The following is a 15,319-nucleotide window of genomic DNA, read 5'->3' as shown; positions in this document are numbered from 1 at the left end:
CATCAAGATGAGATTCAGTGGCAGTTTTCATCTGGTCTGTGACTGTACAAAAATCTTGATAAGTACAAATGATCTGTGTTCAGCTCTATTTCTGTGGAAAATGTACCAAAACATTGTGTATGAGATGTTTTGATTTCTGCTTGTAAACTCCAACTTGCAGCCCAGATAACAGGAAAACTTCTGTCCAATGGGAAAGTGTCAGTTCCTTCATTCAAAAAACGTTTTCCCAGCTCACTCTTAGGCTGTATGGAACAGAGAGGTTTCATTGACTGCTCAAGATCCACTTCTAGTTCCACATCCACTTGTGAAGCAATTTGTAAACTTCAAAAAACAATCAGCTGAGCTTTCAGACTTATCTTTATCTAGGAGATACCAAGAAATGCAAATTCACAGGAGAGTGCATTCCTTGGAGACCAAAACCAGGCAGGAGGGACCTGGGATGCAGCTATAGTTAGTGTAGGGGGCCTGCCTGCATTGTTCTGACTGACTGATTTTTATCTTTATTCACTTTTTAAATACCAGGTGAATATAATTTTTGACTTCCAACATGGTTTTCCCAGGGCACAGCTACATCTTCAATTTTTTAAGGTTAGTTTAGTTGAATTTCCCGTATCTCTGCCTTTCACATCACCTCCAGACCTAAAACCGACACTGATATCTGTTATCAAAGAAATTGCATTTCCTTCTTGCTGGCTTTGACAAAACAAACCTCTCAAACCTGCTCAGAACACTTTAAATCTGCCAGGTCTTCCTGGTGACTCTTTAGCTGCATCTCACTGCTCCCTCTATCCAAGCAGGGATTTTCCCTCTTGAGCTGTTTCTGGACAATCCTCCTGTCCTTTCCCCTGCCTATGTCTCTTTACTTCAGAGGTAGCTGAGGAATTAGTCAGGGCTACAGTGGGATATTCCCAAACTTCTTAAAATTAATTCTGCTAAGAACTTTTGGATAACTGAGGTGAAACAAAGGAAAAAACAGTAACTGGGAAAGAGTTCAAAGGCTGGCAGAATGGGAATCAATTTCTTCTATGGCTTGACTTAATACTCAACCTTTGCTGAGGCAAAACCCTTTTCTCTTTTTAGGAAATGTGATCCATGGTACTTTGAAGCTGGTTATGCAGTCAGGGGATGAAGTGGGTCTGAGGTCCCTGAGCCCACCTGGGTGTCCTTTGCCAGGTAAAGCATCAAAGGAGACCTGACAGCGTTACTGCAGCAGGGCAGGAGAGGCTGGAGGACTGAGGATAGAAATCAGTGGCAAACAAAGCTCTTGTAGCTCCACAACTTCTAAGACAACTTGTTTTACTTTTATTATCAATTAATAATTCATGCCCTGCCAGCTGCAGGCCACGCTCAGACCCACCTGCACAGTGAGGGTGCCTCTCCTCGTCCCCTCTGCCTCTGCTCCTCGGCCTCCTCCATGGGTTTGAGACGTTGGGTCATGGACACAAATGGGAAACCAGTGAGGAGAAAATGCATCTTCCCCCTGCACCTGGGTAATTCATGAAACGAGACCCTGCAAACCATTCCTGTTGCCTGTGATACTCCAGTTAATTGGACAACTGCTGTGCCAGAAACCTCTCCCCCACCTACAGCAAGTAAAATTTATACTGGTGGCTGGTAACAAGAACATCTTGATAAAATGGCTGAATTTATTTTATACCTAGAAATGAAAAGAGCTCTTAACAAAGGGGGGTAACTGATATGCTCGGTAAATCAAGGATAAAAGGACACAGGCTCTATTGAAGATTTTTTCCCCTCGTCTTTTCTTTTTAAACCTTTTGATGAGGTGCCCTGTTGCTCTGCGATGAGCTTCCACTGAAGTACTTTTGGAATTATCTCAAAGAGAAATGGATCATTTAAATGAGTTAAAGCCCCCAAACCAGATCCGCTATCTCCGGCCTTATGTTCATTTTTTATATTAAGAATTTTGTGAAATTTATAAAATAATTTTACTACCAAACCATGGGCTTATTACACAAAGAAGTCTCATTCGTTTTTTCCCCTACTTCCTTGTGAAGTGGTGAAGAATGATACATTTAGAATAAAGATGAAAGTTAATATGTAGGAGAGAGGGAATACTCTGATAAATTTGTACCTTGTGTGTTTAGAAAACACCTATAGGCAATAATGCTTCAAATTTCTCCAGACCTACCTGGGACTTGGGTCCTTCAGGGAAAATTCAATTGAAGATAAGATAAGGTGCTCCTCTCTATTTACTCTGTTTTTTTCCTTTTAGACAACAGAGAGAATTTTAAAGGTGTAGGACAGGAGAACAGGCATATACTTTTCTAAATATAAAGATTGTTTTTTCTCTCCTGTATGTTTTTTTCAGGGAACAAGAGATAAGGTATGTGCCAGAAGGAAGCCTGTTACATCTGGAACACTCAACAGACTGGATCTCTAAGTGTTCAGACCTCTAAAGGACCATAATCATGGTCCTTCTCATTCTATGGAACAGTAAATTGGTCATTTTACTCAGTGAGTAGGTACAGAGCAGGCTAAGACTGGTCTTTGTGTGGGTGTTTGTACTGACCAAGAGATTATCCATTGCAAAATTTGGTGTGCATTTGCTGTGCATTTGAATAGCTTTAGAGCACTATAATTTATACTTATTTTTACTAAGTGCTCGAGCTACTGTTCATTGTGTGCTACGAGGGCTGACTTTTACTCAATGTGCAGGTAGGTTGTAAAGTTTTACTCTGATGTAAACCCTGGGAGCAATTTGTACCCCTGTGGTAGAGAAAGCATTATGTTGAGAAATTCAGGCATGCCAGACAAAATTATGGACTTACAGACCCAAATGAAGCCTGTGTTTCAGTGCTTAAGTGCCCAGATTCCCACTGAGCCCAGCCAGAGACCCATACACATAAGCACCTCTTTAAGGATGTATTTGAAAGGCATTAATTGTGCTTTTAAAATGCAATTTTGATACAAAGCCAACAGAAGATGCAAATAGCTATAGATGCACAACCCTGGGATAAATCTTGGAAAGCTTTAGGGAGTCCAAGAGCCATTCCAAAAGCTGAAAAATCTTCTAGTAAGAGATCACCACTGTTGTAGTTTCCTTACTTTGCAGCGTGTGATTGGCTCGTGTGGGATCTACCAATATAGTGAAGAAATAGAGAAATGTCAGAATGGATTCTTTCATTTTGGTGATGAAGTGCTTGCTCTGCTTGCCAGCACGCAGGGTTCAATAAAAGCAGACAGGTCTTCAAAAAATAGCAGCATAAATAGATGAACTCTTTAAAGTAATATAAGTTCTGTCATCTGGATGTGAAATATAGACCTAAGTGCCCGCTGAAGTACAAGCTGACCGCACGTTCCACAGAGAAGTGTTAAAAGTTTTCTCAGAGTGTCTTGGGCTGAGAAATGTTTTAACTACATCTCTCCTTGCCACAACACACAGAATGGAAGTGTTTGAAGTTAAACCCATTTTTCAAAAGAAGAAAACAAAGCATCCATAAAGAAACAAAGGCATAGCACAGGATGAGGTCTCTAGATAGCCACTGCTTTCAGGGAAGCTGCAATTAGCTGTGCAATCGAGAAGGTGAACTTAGCTGTATCTCAATAGCATTTATAATGATTTCAGCAGCTAAAATGCTGATAGGTATGTGCAGGGGGTTGGTTTCAAGATTTTCTTGTGAGACACGAGGTCAGGATTCCTGTGGTCTCCTGTCATATTTAATTCATATCCTCTGGCCTTCTCCACCACGTTTATTGAATTACAGGAATAAAATTCAATGAACCAAAAACAAAAGAGAGGAGAGAGGACATGGCAAGTCCCGCTTTCTTTTACGTCCCTCCTGCACACCTGAGTTCAGTGGACTTACAGGAGAACATGTTGGAGCAGAATTTGGAAGGAGGGGGAGGTACAATTTAGTATAACCCCTCTCACCATCCCCATAATTGCATCCAGATAATTTATTGCAAGCAGCAGCCATTTCCACACAGGAGGGAGGATCCAATTTCTACCAGTCAAGACTCTCCCCTGGTGCTTTTTAGGGCTGATCTGTGCACTCCCTGTGTGTGTTTGCCAGGTTCCTCCTGGTCACAAAAGAGATGGCAGCAGAACAGCTTTACAAAACCATTCTTCAGAAGAGCATTCTGGCAATTCATCACTTCAGTGCTAAGAGGAAACCCTCAAATATGTTAAAAGTCCCAGTTGGAGGGAAATGCCCTCTTGGCGTGCTTGTAATGATGATTCCCTGCAATCATCTGAGTTAAACTGATACTGCCTTTATCCTCCCTTACAAGTGGGATGCAGGAAGCAAAGCATTCCCAACAGGCCTGTGGAGAATGGGGAGTAGGTCTGTGATTTTGGGGAGGATTTTATTGTGTCTCCTCCACCACCATCCTGTTTTCATTGCCCTGTATGCTGCCTCCAAGAACTGCCTGGTTTGGGTTGTGGATCCCTCAGCTCTGCACGGTGGTTCAGAACCCGCAGAGGTAAAACAGAGCTTTCCCTTCATGGGATCACAGTCACAGCAGCACCTCACACAAATACCCTGCTCCCCAACAACAGCTTTGTCATTTGGGTTTAGAGCCAGACATATGCAAATCTGGCTCTTGAGTCTGACCCAAAACATGCGCAGAAAAAATAAGACAGAAGATGTTTTGAAATTCTATCCTAAACTGCAAGCTCACCACTATTTAGCTTGGGCATTTTAATTTTTGGAAATGTCACAGCTAATAAATAATGTATTTTCTTTAAGCTATCGTATACATTTTTATTTTACAACTCAAGTCTTCTTAAATTTCCAAAAATTAAGTGCTCCGCTCACGTACATGGCAGCCTATGGGATGGCTGCCTTTTCACTTAATACATTTAATAAAGGTGACCAGATGCTTTGTGTTTTTAATGGCTTGTTCTGCATCCCAACAAAATGTCCCTGTTTTGGCTGCGAGAGCAGATGATTCATCCTGAAACCCAGCCCAGCTGCCCTGACACAGGGAGGGTGAGTTAAAAACCCACCATCTGTGCTGGAGGAGTGGGCAGGAGGAGTGCTTTGTCAGGAAAACATTGTCCTTCCTTGGGCACCGCATATTCCAGGCAATTGTAATCCCAAAGTCCTGTGGGTCCAACCTCTCTGCCTTTGCAGATAAATTCTGCAGTTCTATCCCACCTCCCACCATTTTCTCTTCCTTCCCCCTTCCTGAGAAGCCCCTCAGACTGCTCTGCCCTAGGATCACGTGTAGATCAAACATTGCTGTAAAATGTAAGATGTTGCTCCTGGTTTTATCCTTCCCAATTATGTGGCAAAATTCCTGCCCGTGTGGCTGCCTCAGCCAAGCCTCATGCTTGAAAAAGCAAGAGGGATTCATTTATGGTTTTTGTGAATAATTAGCTCTGCCCAGCTCTGTGTTAGCACCGCTCCACTGCCAGCTCTGCCAGAGGACACATCCTGAGCTCGGAACCGGCGCTCGCGGACTCGCCCAACTCAAGGGCAAAGCTCTACCCCCAGGCAAAGCTCCTCTGCTTCCTCAGCAGGAGCCAGGCAGGAATATCTGAAGGGACAGCCTGGCTTGGAGCATATCATTGGGATAAGGCACTTCCAGCCTGCTTCTGGCCCCACAGCCTTTTCCAGCTCCCCTCCTCCCTGCCTGGAGCATCCTGCCAGGACAACGCCCCAGGGGGGAGGAAAAGGTTCCCAGCAACTTTTCTGCACAGCCTGTGTTCTGCAGCACTTGAAAGAACCATTGCAGCTCATCTGGCATGCACACGAATGACAAATATGCTTCAGAGGCAATAAATTAGCAATTTCAAGGCTTTACTTCCCCTCATGGACTAATTGCCAGAGATTATAGTATATTATGTGAGAGCAATGATACTAATGCCTAAATATGCTTCAGTGATTATAGAGCTATCCTCAATAACCAAGCTGTTTAAATGTCAATGCAAGAAAGCTCTTTATTATGAGATTAAATATTATTTTGAAGCAATGCAATAGGAACTTCCCAGGCTTTCTGCCTGCACTAATGCTGCCTTGGGGCAATGTATATTGGACAAGGTATGCTTTTTTAAAATGTGTACAGTAAAGGGTCCCTAAATGCTTTTGTACTGCAAATTTGGACAGCATTCCCAATAAAAAGGAGGATCTTGGCATCTTTTTATTTTGTAGTTGTTACTAACATGCTGCTGCCTTCATTCTTCCTCCACTTGTGTATCAACTACTGTATAGAGAAGATAGATTCTTGTTTTCTGTTTGTGGAGCTGGGAATCAAACCTCAAAGACATTTGTTTCCCTCCCCAACTCTAAGTACCATTATCTTGTACAACTGCTTTTGAGTCCAGCCCCTTAACACCTAAATAAATCTGTTAATACCTGGCATTGAGACAACCCCTGGAAATCAGTGGAAGTTCCAACTTTCAGGTTCAGCTGCTGACACAAGGCAGAGAAAAAAAAGTGTCTTTAAGCCATAACTCCAATTGCACAGCTCTGCAGATGCCAGTTGGGGATCACCAGATCAGGTGTGGAATTAGAAGGAAAGGAGGCAAAAAAGTCTTTGGAATGCCACTAATCTCATACAGGACCTCCACCCTATGGATCTGTCCCAGCTGGGTAGCCTGATTGATTTCTGGTAAATATAGTAATTATAACTTATAATTGTTATAATAGTATAGAAAACATGGATAGGCCTGTGGGGACAGATCATGTAAAATGAAGGACAGAGAAAGCCAACTTTTTGTGAAGTTTGGTGGAATTCAGTCTTTAAAGTATTTTTTTCCTTCAGGAAGTACTGTTTTTTAAACACAGCCTGCACTTCCCCTCCATGGTGTGCTCCTGAAGGGAAGGAGTTTCATATACACATGACCAGGGAATTTACTGGCAAGAATTCCATTCTGCCCAGCCTTAGCAGGACTGGACACCTGAATCCATGTCCCAATACTTTCTGCTGTAGCCTGGCAATAAACTCTTAACTCAGAATTTTTGATGTTTTCATCTTGGCTGGTTTCTTCAGCCATTTTACATCTCACCTATAAAATGCAATGCTTGTTTACCTCAGAATGTCTGAAGCTCTTTCTGATGCTCAGGTAAAAGACACCTGCCACACAGGCTCAGAAAAGACATAAATTGCTCTATCATTTGCAACATTTTAAAATATCTTCATCTATTAAAATCACAGTGTGACTGACAAGGAACATGCTGAATGGCCATGAGAATTCTTTCTCTGCTCTTCCAGGCAGACAATAATCTGACACCTTTTTTGTTATGTCTTGACTTAGAATATACTATGGGAAACCATATCTTTATCTTTACAATAGCAGTAAACTTAGAACAGTGATGTTAACCAAACAACCAGCAGCCACAGACCGACACTGCTCAAAGAACAGCGATGTGGAATGGGCGAAAATAATCCACATTTGGCTGCTTTTATGCAAATATTATTTCAAATCGGATTAAAACCCTCTTTTATTTTTGCAGCCACTTTCTGAAGCCCCTCCCAGGCCCAGCCCCACTCACCATGAAGCCTGGGGCGCAGATGCAGCTCCCGGTGATGCTGTCACAGTCGGCCCCGTTGTGGCAGGGACAGGGCACCCGGCAGCCCTCGCCGTAATAACCCACGGGACACGTCTCGTTGCAGTAGAGCCCAGCCCAGCCAGCCTTGCAGCTGCACTCCCCAGACAGAGGATGGCAACTAATGAAGAAACAGATGTTAATGAGATGTGGGCAAGAAGGAAAAACACAGCCCAGAACATTCCACGTGTCACACTAAAAACAGGCCAAGCCTGGAAACTCTTTAGGGTGGGGGGTATGAGCAGCTGTATAATTTGGGAAGCGAATAGAGAATCTGGTGCCAAATAGTCCATCATTTCCAAACATCTGGGAACTGCCACAGCACTGGGTAGTCTACACCTTGAAGTTTATGCTCCTCCATTCTCAAATCAATGTGGGCTGGATTACTGGCATCAACCACACCATTAATCCTTACAAGCTGTAGGACAGGTATGTGCTGCACTATTTGGCTGTAATGCAGCCAGCTAAAGATATTCAGGGATAGGAGAAATTCCAGTGGGTGGAGGAATGCAATCAAGAGAGCAGTGAAGATAAACCTGAGTTCAAGGGCACAGCATTCCTATTCCTATTCCTATTCCTATTCCTATTCCTATTCCTATTCCTATTCCTATTCCTATTCCGTTCCGTCCCGCTGTCATTTGTGTTTTGAAAGTGAGTGCCACCTCAGCAGAACATTCCAGCAGGCACAGGTAGAAAGGAAAGTGCTTTGGAAGGGAAAACTGTCCTTGGAAGAAGAGTTTTGCAGGGAATATTCAGCCATTGTGACCAGAACTGATCAGCACCTGAAGCCTTGGGATTTACTTGGGACAGGAGTTAACAGGAGCCCTGGGACTAAGTCACAGCTGTGCAGGGAAATGAGTCAAGTTTCTTTTTACTGCATAATGAACATTAATCCTCTGGCTTTTGTTTCTATTCAGTCAATTCCACACTACTGTGAGAGCACATGGAGAGAAAAGGAGAAAGGAGAATTGAGCCCAAAAGACTGGACAATGCCTGGTCCTTCTGCATCCATAGGTCATAGGTGCAGCACTCACCCCTCTGTTCCTCCTGCATGAAACAGTTTATCTTTACTGGGCATCTTCCTCCTTGAGGTTTCCTTAGGGCACCACCTTCCCACAGCAGGAGGCTGGGGCTGGGAGAGGAGGGGAAGGAAGGCTGGAGAAGCTCCTGGTTTGCAGGGATGGAGGCTGGCTGAGGCCAGCTGGGAGTGTGAGGCTGCACCTGAGAGCTCAGCGTGCTCTGTGCCCTCTGCAGCACAGCGCTGCACAGTGATGGCACTGTTCAGTCCTCAGTGAGAGAGATGAGAAATAATATTGCCAGAAATCCTGTTTTCTTTACTCTCAGAACAAGAAGAATAGCCTTCTGCAAGGTGGGATCTTTCCAGGCTGTCTCCTGGTTTTTTGCATCCCAGAAACAATTACTTTTCCTTTATGATTATTTATTGCTACAGTTTAAGATTGTAGACATGACTGAATGGGTTTCTTTACACCTATAAAATTAATATTGTATATGTTAATTTTCAAGGTAACCTCATAAAATGTAATTTCCAGCTATGTTTCAGGAAATTTCTGGTAGGAGAGGTTGGTCATATAGTATTGCTACTAAAAAGGATCAAATTTTCTAAGTGTCAAATGTTTCATCATAAATAGTGTTTTACTGACTAATTAAAACAATTCATCAGCATAACAAACTCCCATCCGTGACAAAGTAGTCCCTGAAATTATGGTCTTCCACAAAGCACCTCTTAACATTCAGATGAAAATATTAAAAGCTCAGGTTTCCCCCCTGTGTCTATTAATCATTACCTAATAGGAGCAGAAAGCTCAACATTAAAGAAGGATTTTGAAATGAATTTAGTGTTTCTCTCTTTCCACTACTGCTACATGTATCATGTGCTTCCATGAGAACTACATCTGATGGGTAAATGAAATATTTCAAAGGTAATGTATGACCAGGGCAGTTTGAATCAGTCTATGACAATTCAGCAGAAAATACTACACTCACTCAGAATTTTTACTTCGAGGTTGGCTCCCTCATCAGCATGGGATACAAGCTGTGTTTAAAGGGCTAAAACTCATCCTGACATGCACTAAAACAAGAACCAAAACCAAACAGGCTTTTCCAGAAGAATCTGCTGGAGACAGGAAACTTGCACTCCAAAACAAAGGCCAGTAGAAGCTTGAGGGTGTATTCTGCCCCACCAAAGCCTTGTCCACGTTCCATGGGACTGTGAGCCAGGACAATCCTAGGCAGATGTTTGGGTCCCTCCATCCATGGAATCTTCCCATTGAAGAAAGGATAATTTTGTTATCAGCCTGAGCAGATCAGGATTCTGTTTTTCTCCCAACTCCAAAGCACTTGTTTGACAATCCAGGTGCCTGATGCAGCATTGACTTGAGGAGGGCTGAGATTTCGATGCTTTCCCAAAATGCATAAGGCAGCTGTTCTCTTCCCAATCCTGCCAGGGAATCTTGGCCACCTAACTGACTCTTCTACCTTCATTTTTCCCATTTCTAAATGATGCCTTTCTTCCCTTGGAAACCCTTTCAAGCTCTGCAGCTGGTATCACCAAATAGTACAGAAGTTTTATATTAATTATTTTTTCTCTCTGGTTTGTATGAACTATTCCACTAATTAAAGTGAACAGAGTTACACATTAAATATATTGCAGCTCATGATGTAGGAATAGTGGGTGTGTGTATTAGGAAGATTTCTCTTCTGCTGGAGTTTTGTACAACCACATTCTGGTCAAAGTATGTACCTAGATATAGAACAGAGCCAGGAAATTCACCTCTCACCCACCCCAACATCCATGCATCCAGACTGCCCAGAGAATTAAATGCTATTTGGACTGAAGCTGAAACGTTTGAGGCAGAATAAAGCTTGAATAGAAAATACAGCTAGAAATTCTTATAAATATCTGTATAATTCCTCCCCTCTGATTCTGAGTGTACCTTCCCAGGCCATGTGTCCATGTAACATTTTGCCAGCAGGGGTCACAGTGCATGTGAGGCATTTCTCCAGCTCCCAATAAACTGAAATTAATGAATACAAACAATTCTTCTGCAGAAGGATCACTGAAGGATGAGTGAGAGAATGGGAGGGTTCCAAAAGGATCCCAAAGGCAAACCCACCAACATCTGTTTTCCAACCCTTGCTGGGAGCAGCAAGGGAACCTCACACTCTTTGAAGAATTTGGCAGTGTTATCCTTTGTAGTTTGTATTGAATCTTAACAACTTTTATTTCTTCAACTCTCCAGCATCACAGGAAGAAGCAGAGTAGAAACCAGGAGTGAACACAGGCAGCCAAGTGTTCCTGTGGCTCCAGGCCAAGCAGAGGTGGAGCAGAGCTGTCCACACATCAGGGCTGACAAGGAAAGAGTTCCAGGGCTCCTGCTGTACTTTGAAAGCTACTGTACAATCCCTGGCTTTTGAGCCACGTTTACAGCAATAAAAGATTTATTTTTAAAAATTTTATCAGATGAATTGAAAAGAATAAAGGCATTTTGACCTTTAAATTTTTTAAACATCTAATTTTGAGGAAAACTGAGGAAACCAGGTAAACTTCTCAAGGCAAATTAGAAGTGTTTTAGACAGCACAGTCTGTTCCAAATTCTGAATTTCTTCTCCACACATCTTTCAGCCAAAGCAACACTTCCCAGTGAATTTCCCGATTTTCTGTTTATACAGCAGCACCAGTCATCTCATTTTCATTATCAGCAGCCTAATCCTTATTTTACAGTATTTCTGTTTTATGTTGTCCACACTACATCCAGTCTCCCTTACTAAAATGCAGTGAGCCCACAGTGAGATTGCAGGGCCACTCCTTCAGCCTAGCACATTACTGACTCAGATCAAGGCAGAACTTCATGGAAGCTCCACGGGGTTTGGTCCTCCCCAACTTGCTGGTGTTGAGGCACTAACTGGAGACTGTGGAGATCTTCCTATTCCATTGGACTTTGTCTCAGTGGCTTCCTTCCTTCTCACATCTCTGACCTAAGACATGACCAAGGGCACCTGGTGCCCCAGGCTGGCTCCACACCGGTGCTCAGGAAGGGTGGGAGGCCAGGAATATTCCGGCTGTTCATTTCCCTCGCTGCCAGACAGAAGAACAAGCCAGGATTATTCCCTTCCAGCCATTGTAGGCTGTCTCAATATGGACTTTTTGCTGAGGGAAGTTTTTTTGCAGGTGTAGCCTTTCCTGTGGAAGGACAGTCCAAGTCACCACCACATTCTAAATCACCTAATTGTGGGGTTGTTCAAAGTCCTGTACAAAGTGCCTTTCAGTGTGCTTTGATGCAGAAATTATTGGATGATGTCCTTCAGTCATTACCATGCTGGAGGTTAGACTAGATGATCACTCTGATGTCTTCAGACATTAAAATAGATAGATGTATGGAAATGGAAAAGCTGATTGTGTATTTCCTGCTGTTCCTCCTCAGCTACTCCTCAAAGCCCTCAGAACTTTCCATTCCAGTCAACTCTCCAGCAACCAGATCAAATGAGACAAATCCAGAGAAAGGAGTTTCATTCACCTTCTACAAGTGTTTAATAATTATCCTCCACACTTGGGATCAAAAGTAGTCAACAGCTTAAACTGCTCCTGGGGAAAATAGATGGCTGTGGGTAAATGAGTCACTTTGGAAGAGCCCAGTTTCAGAAAGGACAAACACTCAGGGAGGAATGGGAAGAGGTGGGTGGGAAGAGAAGTGCACTGTATGGGACTGGTTAAACAATCAGCACAAAGATTTGTTCAGAATATGGAGTGCCTTTGGAAAAGGTCACTTTCCATCAGCTCTGACGCTCCTTGGCTCAGCAATTGACAACACTGCAGAGCTGCTGGAAAAGTGGAGAGCTGAAATCCTATGGAAGAATGAAAGAACATTTACTGATCTACAGCTTGCTGGTATCTCTTTGTTCCATAACAGCAGTGATAAGATGTAGGAAAAAGGGAGATTTTATCAACAGAGAGACCAGACTCATTTATTAAGGAACCAGAGATACCATCTCAGCAGAGAATGCTGCAAGGGACGCTGACGGAGCAGTGCTGGGAGGGAAGGAATAAAATGTTCCCGTCAGACAGCAACCAGGCACAGGCAGGGTGTGTAGGAATGACCACATGCCCAGAAAAGAGCTGGGAGAGGATTCAATCCTCCCCATTTCTGAGCTCTCTCAAACCTCTCTGAGACCACTTCTTTTCTCACAGCTGGAAGGTGCAAGTCTGTTCTTTCAGGAAAGATCCTCTAGCAAACCCGCAGAGCACCTCCCAGGCAGTTCTGAGTAACACAGGGTGAATTCTTTCACCCTCCAACCCACAGTCTTACATCACCTAAAAGACTCTTCATGAACTGAGCACGCAGCAGAGGAACTGCACCCAAACTCAGCCTTGCCAGTGGCCTGCAGTCCTTCCACTCTATTTCTACCTTTATGGAAACAACCAGGTTTCTGCAGGCTCAGGAGGGGTGAAGACACAAGTGTCAGCTGCTGACCATGAGCACATTCTCACTCTCCTGTACACCTGAAGAACAGTTTACACTGAGGAGAAATTCAGCTTGGATTTACCACAGGTGCTGCAGTGATGTGACACGCAGGAATTTATCCCTCAGCTCACTCTGCAGTAATTCCTGAGGCATCCCCCATGCTCAGCACAACACAGCACTAACCTTTTGTGTATAATGTGCAGCTCATGCCTCAGGGATGGTATTTTTGCAGTGATTTCATGATACACAACATAATCAGAAGCGATGGGAGACTCTTGTACAGAGCTCCCTGGGAGCCTCAAACGTTTTGGATCCTGGCTGTCAAACCCAGCTGAGCTCGAGCTCTCTTCCTGCACAGGAGTTGTATCACAACAATTACAAGTTTTTAAATAATCCATTGTGAGCTCTGACTTTCAGTTAAGCAAAGCCTCACCACTCACAGTTGAATTCACAAGGAAAATCACCTGTTTATTTCCAAGACTGAGACAAATAGGGTCTATCTCAAGTGCACAGACAGATTTGCCTGAAGTGTTTGTGTGTGTGTGTCTGTGAGTGCACACAAATGAGGTGCCATTTCTTGCATACATAATTGAGTGTGTTGATATTTTTGCAGCAGCAAGATGGCAAGGTGGCTTTGTCAGCATCAGCAGGACAGTCAGGTCCCCACCTGTCTGCTTCCAAATTGAAGAATGTCTGTATCAAGGGCATTTTTGCCTGGGCATCAATTATCTCCACCTCCCCCTGAAACCTCCACAACCCTAAACTGGCCCTGCCTGATGAACAGGAATGGGCAGAGAGAGGAGGGAATCCAGTGAGAGCTGAAGGGCTCAGCATTGTGCAGGTGAGGAAATGTGGCTCCTGTCCATCACACAGCTCAGGCCAGCGGGGTTTGGCCCTCCAGGCTCCCTTTACTGCAAACCAGGGAGTGAGGATTCTCCAAACAGCAATTCCAGTAGTCAGTAAACAAGGCAAGGAGTTACTTAAGGTAACAAAGAGGATAATAGGGAAGAGTCTTAAATTCTTCCTTCTTTACAATGTTTGGAAAACTTATTCAAATCTGCAATGCGAAAGTAAATTCAAAGTACTCAAGTCTGTTTGTGGATCTGTTCCATAGTAAAGAGAACCTCAAGAATCAGATCTTTAAAAAAGCAAAAAAGGGAATAAAACATCAAACCCTGACCTTTTAAGTGAGGCTTATTCCATTGTAGGTATAATTCCCTGATATTTATTTTCCTGAATATTTTCCTCATACACAAAGAGAAAGAAGAGAAAAAATAGGCTCACGTGAGGAGTCTATTTTGACAATGTCAACTGTGTTACAGTTCCACAGACTGACTCAGGGATATTGATTTCAGTCTATTTATACATCTGTCTCAAGTGTTTCCAACAAGGTAATTTGCCATGAGACATCAGCTGAAGCAAATTAGGTTTCATGTTGAAAGTCCCCTTGCTGTCTATAGATCTAACAAGCAAACCCATGTCATAAAAAAGAGGGAAAGTAATGGATTTGAGTAAATATGTATTTTTTTTTTAAATTTCAGTGGGTTATTATCCACACATAGGAGCATCATCCCGTGGTTCTCATGCCCAGAAGATTTACAGGACAAAGCTGTATGTCAGGCTCTTCCAGTTGTTACCAGAACTGTTAACAGATACATGCTTAGTATCTGGCTGGACTGAGGCTTATGGTTCCCAACCTGAGGTCATCTAAATCAAAATTTTGCAAACCAGATAAACTCTCTGTGTTTGTTCTTAAAGCTACAGAGAAAAGGACAGTTGGTGTAGTTAGGTGAATATTTTCCCAGTGCTTTTATGGGACCAGTCCCTGCACAAGAATATTACATGACGTACATACCTGAGGGTGTTGGTAATATTGCAAGGGCATCTCTTGTTGCATTTGAGGCCATAAAAGCCTTCAGGACACATTCTTTCCTGGCAGTGGATGCCTTTGAAGCCGGGGTCACAGATGCAGGCTCCGTTGACGTGGTAGCACTTGGCCCCGTTCTGGCAGTCACAGGTCTGTGTGCACTGGAAGCCGTAGGTGCCGATGGGACACTCCTCCTGACACCTGCCATGGGATTGGACATGGGATCCAGTCACAGCCACAACCTCAGCAGGACATTGCTTTTACACAGAAACCTTTTAGTTAATGAATTAAATACAAACCAGAGCAATCATCCCTCATTTATTTAAGCAACATATTGAACTGATGGTATCACCGGAGCGATGGGATATCTTGGGCATGCAAATTGCTGCTAAGAGAAACTGCATTCATCCATGCCCAATTATACCCTGCTAAATTTGAATTAGTTCATATCACCTTCA

The 15,319-nt window shown here is 43.3% G+C and overlaps 1 protein-coding gene across 50 annotated transcripts in view; it reads right to left on the bottom strand.

The window, feature by feature from the left end:
* The window catches only part of MEGF11 (multiple EGF like domains 11), a 255,052-nt gene that overhangs the window by 66,247 nt on the left and 173,486 nt on the right, over positions 1-15,319 (bottom strand). For all 50 annotated transcript variants that reach the window (XR_015275703.1, XR_015275718.1, XR_015275705.1 and 47 more), the window contains 2 exons: positions 14,850-15,062; positions 7,461-7,635 (listed from right to left, as the gene is read on the bottom strand). Coding sequence is in view for 31 of the 50 variants with exons in the window: in XM_086848746.1 (XP_086704872.1) it covers positions 7,461-7,635; positions 14,850-15,062 (388 nt within the window). In the remaining 19 variants the exon portion in view is untranslated. The remainder of the gene's footprint in view (positions 1-7,460; positions 7,636-14,849; positions 15,063-15,319) is intronic.

The sequence above is a fragment of the Cyanistes caeruleus genome, chromosome 13 (assembly GCF_971803275.1).
Source record: "Cyanistes caeruleus chromosome 13, bCyaCae1.hap1.1, whole genome shotgun sequence".
Classification (NCBI taxonomy): domain Eukaryota; kingdom Metazoa; phylum Chordata; class Aves; order Passeriformes; family Paridae; genus Cyanistes; species Cyanistes caeruleus.
This window is presented reverse-complemented; position numbering and strand designations above follow the sequence as displayed.